This window comes from Carcharodon carcharias, chromosome 17, assembly GCF_017639515.1.
Source record: "Carcharodon carcharias isolate sCarCar2 chromosome 17, sCarCar2.pri, whole genome shotgun sequence".
In the NCBI taxonomy this organism is placed as follows: domain Eukaryota; kingdom Metazoa; phylum Chordata; class Chondrichthyes; order Lamniformes; family Lamnidae; genus Carcharodon; species Carcharodon carcharias.
Genome location: NC_054483.1, coordinates 36,567,864 through 36,573,863, shown reverse-complemented (window position 1 = coordinate 36,573,863; position 6,000 = coordinate 36,567,864). Strand labels below are relative to the sequence as shown.

The window sequence follows — 6,000 nt, the reverse complement described above, 5'->3', positions numbered from 1 at the left end:
TCTTTGCAGACGAGCTGATTTTGAGGTTTTGGAATTGAAGTTTGAGGATCGTGAAGGAATGATGAAAAATCAACCCAGGCAAATTGATTTGTACAGTAGAGATAGAGAGGAGTTACAAATTAGGGGTTTGTGGAGTGAGTCTTAAAAGTAGGTCTTGACATGCCAATGGGTAGGGGAAGAGATTGAGAAACCTAGAGCATTCCTAAGAAATATTTTCAAACCAGGTTTAGTTGAGCTTGGGAAGCAAGAGGAGCTTGATCTTCCAAGGATAATTGGAGCAGGTGTGAGTTCAGTGTCACAGTGATGGCTGCTTCAAACACTCTATGTGGTGGGGGTGGCGGTGCTGGGAAAGCTGTACACAAAATAAATGTGTTGGATGAGTTTTCTAGAAATTCAGCTTTGACTCAGTCAAATCTTGCCTCTGGTCAGCAAATTGTGGGTTCAAGTTTCAATTCAGAGACTTCAACACAAAAATCTAACCTGACATTCTAGTGCAGTACAGAAAATGCTGCACTGACAGAGAAGCATTAAACTGAGGCTGCATCCAGTTTGTATCACAACACTGGGGTGGGAGGGGAGAGCACTTCCTGCATATGCGCAGATGCAGCATCAGTGCTTGTGACCTCACTGACAGCAAGCTTCCAGTCAGTTGCCTGCATTAAATGAATAAAAACAGAAAATAAAGCCCAACAAATTCTGATTGTGCTGAGGCTGTGAAAGGTATGGTAATGGTAGTATAGTGATATTGTTACTGCATATGAATTCAAATCATATCGTGGCAGCTGGTGGGATTTAAATTTAATTCATAAATCTGGAATAAAAAGATAATCTCAGTAATGGTGACCGTAAGAATATTGGATTGTCTTAAAAACCCATCTGGTTCACTAATGCCCTTTAGGGAAGGAAATCTGCCCTCTTTACCCAGTTCGGCCTACATGTGATTCCAGGCCCACCCACAGTTATGCCAATCAACCACCAAACAGAATCATACCTTATAGCCAACGTCCCAGACACCACCATCACCATCCCTGGGTATGTCCAGTCCCACAGGCACTAGAGAGGGAGTTGCCCGGGGAGTCTTGAAGGCTGACTCTGGACCTCAATAATTCTCATGGCGTCAGGTCAAATATGGGGAAGGAAACCTCCTGATTACCACCTACCACCACCCCCCAACTCAGCTGATGAATCGGTACTTCTCCATGTTGAACAACAATTGGGAGAAGCACTGAGGGTGGCAAAAGCCACTGTACTCTGGGTGGGGGCTTCAATGTCCATCACCAAGAGTGGTTTAGTAGCACCACTAATGACTGACCCTTGAAGGATGTATCTGCCAAATTGGGCCTGCAGCAGGTGGCGAGGGAGCTAACCAGAGGGTAAGACCAACTTGATCTCAACCTCACCAATCTATCTCTCTCAGATGCATCTGTCCATGACAATGTCAGTAAGAGTGACTAGCTCAGTCCTTGTGGAGATGAAGTTCCATAATCACACATTGTGTGAGATATCACAACCACTGTGTTAAATATGGTAGATTTAAACCAGAACTAGCAGCTCCAAACTGGACAGCTATGAGGCCATCAGCAACAGAATTGCATTCAACCACAATCTGTAACCTCATGGCCCAGTATATCATCCAATCTGCTATTACCATAAATTCAGGGGACCAACCCTGTTGCAATCGGGAATGTAGGAGCAGAGCCAGACATACCTAAAGATTTGCCTGAATAAGCTACAGCATGTTAAACAGGGGAACAACATGCAATAGACAGAGCTAGGCATTGACACAAACAGATGATGCAGTCCTGCCATATCCAGTCATGAATGGTGATGCAGTCATACCTAACACAAGGGAAGATGGTTGTTTGAGGCCCAGGATATCACTGCACGAGTTGCTCAGAAGTTTCCTATGCAAGGCCATCTTCAGCTGCTTCATTAATGACCTTCGCTTCAACATATGGTCAGAAGTGGGGAATGCTCACTGATGACTGCACAGTGATCAGTACCACTAGGAACTCAGAGGACGCTGAAGCAGTCTGTCTCCATACGCAGCAGGACCTGAACAACATTCTGGCTTGGGCTGATAATTAGCAAGTAACATTTGCACTAAACAACTGCCAGACAATGACCATCTCCAAAAAGAGAGAATCTAACCATCGCTCCTTGACATTCAATGGAATTAGCATAGCTGAATCCCCCACTATCAATATTGTAAGGGTTACCATTGACCAGAAACTGAACTGTATCAGCCATATATATGCTGTGGTTACAGGAGCAGGTCAGAGACTGGGAATTCTGCAGTGAGTAACTCTCCTCCTGACTCCCCAAAGCCTGTCCACCATCTACAAGGCACAAGTCAGGAGTGTGATGGAATACTCCCCACTTGTCTGGGTGAGTGCAGCTCCCACAACACTCAAGAAGCTCGACACCATCCAGGACAAAGCAGCCTGCTTTGTCAGCACCCCACTCACCACCTTAAACATTCATTCCCTCCACCACCGATGCACAGTGGCAGCAGTGTGTACCATGTACAAGATGCACTGCAGCAACTCACCAAGGCTTTTGTCAGCACCTTCCAAACCCGTGACATCTGCCACCCATGAGGACAAGAGCATCAGACACATGGGAACACCAACACCTGGAAGTTCCCCTCCAAGCCACTCACTATCCTGACTTGGAAATATATCGCCATCCCTTCACTGTCGCTGGGTCAAAATCCTGGAACTCCATTCCTAACAACACTGTGGGTGTACCTACACCACATGGACTGCAGCGGTTCAATTAGGTGGCTCAGCATCCCCTTCCCAAGGGCAATCAGGATGGGCAATAAATACTGCCTTGCCAGGGATGCCCACATCCCCGAAAGAATAAAATATAAATGGAAGCCTTTCTTCTATTTACATTTGAAGAGACAAAGCACAATGGCAACTTCACTGAGTGTGTCAGGTATGTTTATTACACAGGGAAGTACAGCCAGTGGGATAAGTTAATGAAGCAGATTTCTGAAGCAGTTTAGTCATTGCCCTTAGGAAAACGCCACTAATTTAGCCCTTAGTTTCTCCATTCTTGCTGGCAGTAGGGTGGTCATCTCTGCACAGAGCTCCAGCTCGGGCTCCATCACCCTGGCAGCCTGGGGCTGCCTTTCACAGTAATCTACCACAAAGCGGTAACAGTCCACCGACTGCTGCAGGTTACCCAGCTGTATCTTCGGATCAGAAGTGATCATCTTACCATACAACCAACCAATTCGAAACTTGCAAACCAGTGCAGGTCGCAAAACATCAGCTTCCAGCATCTCCGGAAATTTCTTTTCCGAATTCTTCAGTGAGTCAAGGAAGAGGTTGTAGTAAGTAATGGCTGATTGAGCAAGGTGGTTTATTTTCTTGATGTTGTGACTATCTAGCTCATCTAGTCGGTTGGCAATAGAAACCTTTAACTCCATCATTTCATAGTATGTATCTGCTATCTCAAACTGAAGCTGTCGGCAAACCAAGAGGTAATACTGCGGGTTTAACTCTTTGTAGACCATCTCCAGCATGTCTATGCGCCGTTTGTGCATCTTACAGCGTCTCTCCTGGTCCTCTTCAAAAAATGCCAGGGCCTTGAATAACGCACTGTGATCCTGAACGACCTCAATGTGGTCTGTCACATGGTCATCAAGCTGAAAGAATTCCTTGGCCTCTTGCACGTAGTTCTGTCCAACCAAGAACACCTCGCGGGCTTTGGCAAAGTCTGCAGGGTAAGTGCAGCTCACCTTCTCCTCAACAGACTGGATCAGATCGAATGTTTCACTGGATCCAAACAGCACAGCACTTTTTCTCCCCTGCTCCTTCTCCTCCTCTTCTTTTCTCAATTGGATTTTCAGTTCTTCCTGCCGATCCCAATCCAGTTCACCAACATCGTCCTGTAGGAAAATATGACAGCTACAATAAATAAAGTGTCCCCCTGGAGTTGCTGTGACACACTTGCACTTTCACCATCAACATCTAACACAGTCAGACGTATATGATACAACAGTGGCCAAACTACATGGTCTACTAAACCCCAGAGACCAGGAACAACCCTCATCTGATGGCCAAGGGCTGAGTTCAGCACAATGGTATGCTGTCTGAAGATGGCAGGGTGGACGGCTCTACAGCAGTCAGACAGCCACCAAAGGCAATGAGCTTGGAGCTTGATGAATATACAGGTTTCAAACAGGGGACTCAAGAGTTGATTCACTGGGGTGGGGGCAGTTCAGAGGCTAATCCAGATATGTGCTGGGTTAGCTGGTCTCCGTTGAGGGACTGAACGTAAGAATGGCCACTTGGGGACCTGAATGTAACTGGGACCTGTGGTGCTATCTGCCAGGAAAACTGAGCACCTTTGAACAAAGGAGCTAGCCTGAACCACAGCCCCACCTACTGGTGCCCAGACATATCAGAAGATAGAGGGGAAGGGCAGACACTGGTATGCCTCACTGCCCAGATCTTCCCCTATTCTGTCGTAATTTTGTGTACAATCAAGGGGATTTTTCCCCTCTCGCACTCTGTTTTTCACCTTGTTGAAGTTCAAGGCACAGTCTCTTGTGAGATTTCAAGTGTTTCTGTGTAAGAGTGAAAGACAAAGATTCAGCTACCAAGCTAATTCATTGCAGATACCTCGAGCAGCTTGCGGGAGTCTTGCAGCAGATTGAGACAATACTTTATCCAACACCGGGCTATTTCTGCCTTTTTCTGCTGGAGCTGGTCACGACGGTCCCTCTCCTCTTCACCTGTGGGCACACAAATGACTCACTGAGTCTTTCTTATTGACCCCGTCCTGCGAGTCACAATATGAGGCAAACACTGGAGTAAGTAATCTCATGGGGCTGAATGTTTTAGAACAATTTGAGTTAAAAAAGCATCAGGGTCTACAAGTAGCTCACTTCATTCTGTAAATCTGGGCAATGCTTCAGTGCAAATGCATCATTTTTGCAGTGAAAGTGGGACGGGTATATAGCTCTAGGATTGGGCACAGCTACCTGCTCCAGGACAGGTGAACAGCCGCCTCGCTCTGGGATTGGGCACAGCTACCCGCTCCAGGACAGGTGAACAGCCACCTCGCTCTGGGATTGGGCACAGCTACCCGCTCCAGGACAGGTGAACAGCCACCTCGCTCTGGGATTGGGCACAGCTACCCACTCCAGGACAGGTGAACAGCCACCTCACTCTGGGATTGGTATAGCTACTAAACCTAGTTTGGGTTCAGGGCTGAGACAGCTGAACTTGGCCCAGAACAGGGGTTTAGGTTCAGGCCCAGACAGCTAGACTTGGCCCAGGACAGGGGTCTGGGTTCAGGGCCCAGGCAGCTGGACTCGGCCCAGGACAGGGGGCTGGGTTCAGGGCCCAGGCAGCTGGACTCGGCCCAGGACAGGGTCTGGGTTCAGGGCCCGGGTTCAGGGCCCAGGCACCTGGACTCGGCCCAGGACAGGGGTCTGGGTTCAGGGCCCAGGCAGCTGGACTCATCCCAGGACAGGGGGCTGGGTTCAGGGCCCAGGCAGCTGGACTCGGCCCAGGACAGGGTCTGGGTTCAGGGCCCAGGCACCTGGACCCGGCCCAGGAGAGGGGTCTGGGTTCAGGACCCAGGCAGCTGGGTTCAGCCCATGGACTTGGGCACGATCACTGATGTCTGTGCCCTTTGGAAGTAAGTGCAGGATCAGCCAGGCCTTGCACTCCTGTCATTTCCCACCACCAGCACCCCTCAACCCATTCAGTGGAGACTTTACATTCACAGATAGTGTTGGCCACTGTTACAATGCCCTTCATGATTGAATAGCCTGGCTACACACAGTTGGGAGCCTGCAGATGCTGTTCTAACATGAGGCAGCATCTGGTATATGTGCTCCAGGACAAATCAGACAGTCTAGCATCCAGCCACATGTAAAACAGCTGCTTCACGAGAGCATTCAGACTGAACACAGAACACAGCTGCAAAAATACTTCTATACACTTTCAAACTCATACACATTCTGCCAAGGTAGGA

General features: G+C 48.4%; 1 protein-coding gene across 2 annotated transcripts in view; it reads right to left on the bottom strand.

The window, feature by feature from the left end:
• Positions 1 to 2,931: 2,931 nt before the first annotated feature.
• The window catches only part of LOC121290209 (kinesin family binding protein), a 29,489-nt gene continuing 26,420 nt past the window's right edge, over positions 2,932 to 6,000 (bottom strand). For both annotated transcript variants that reach the window (XM_041210495.1, XM_041210496.1), the window contains 2 exons: positions 4,638 to 4,750; positions 2,932 to 3,901 (listed from right to left, as the gene is read on the bottom strand). In XM_041210495.1, the coding sequence (XP_041066429.1) occupies positions 3,023 to 3,901; positions 4,638 to 4,750 (992 nt within the window). In that variant the 3' untranslated portion in view covers positions 2,932 to 3,022. The remainder of the gene's footprint in view (positions 3,902 to 4,637; positions 4,751 to 6,000) is intronic.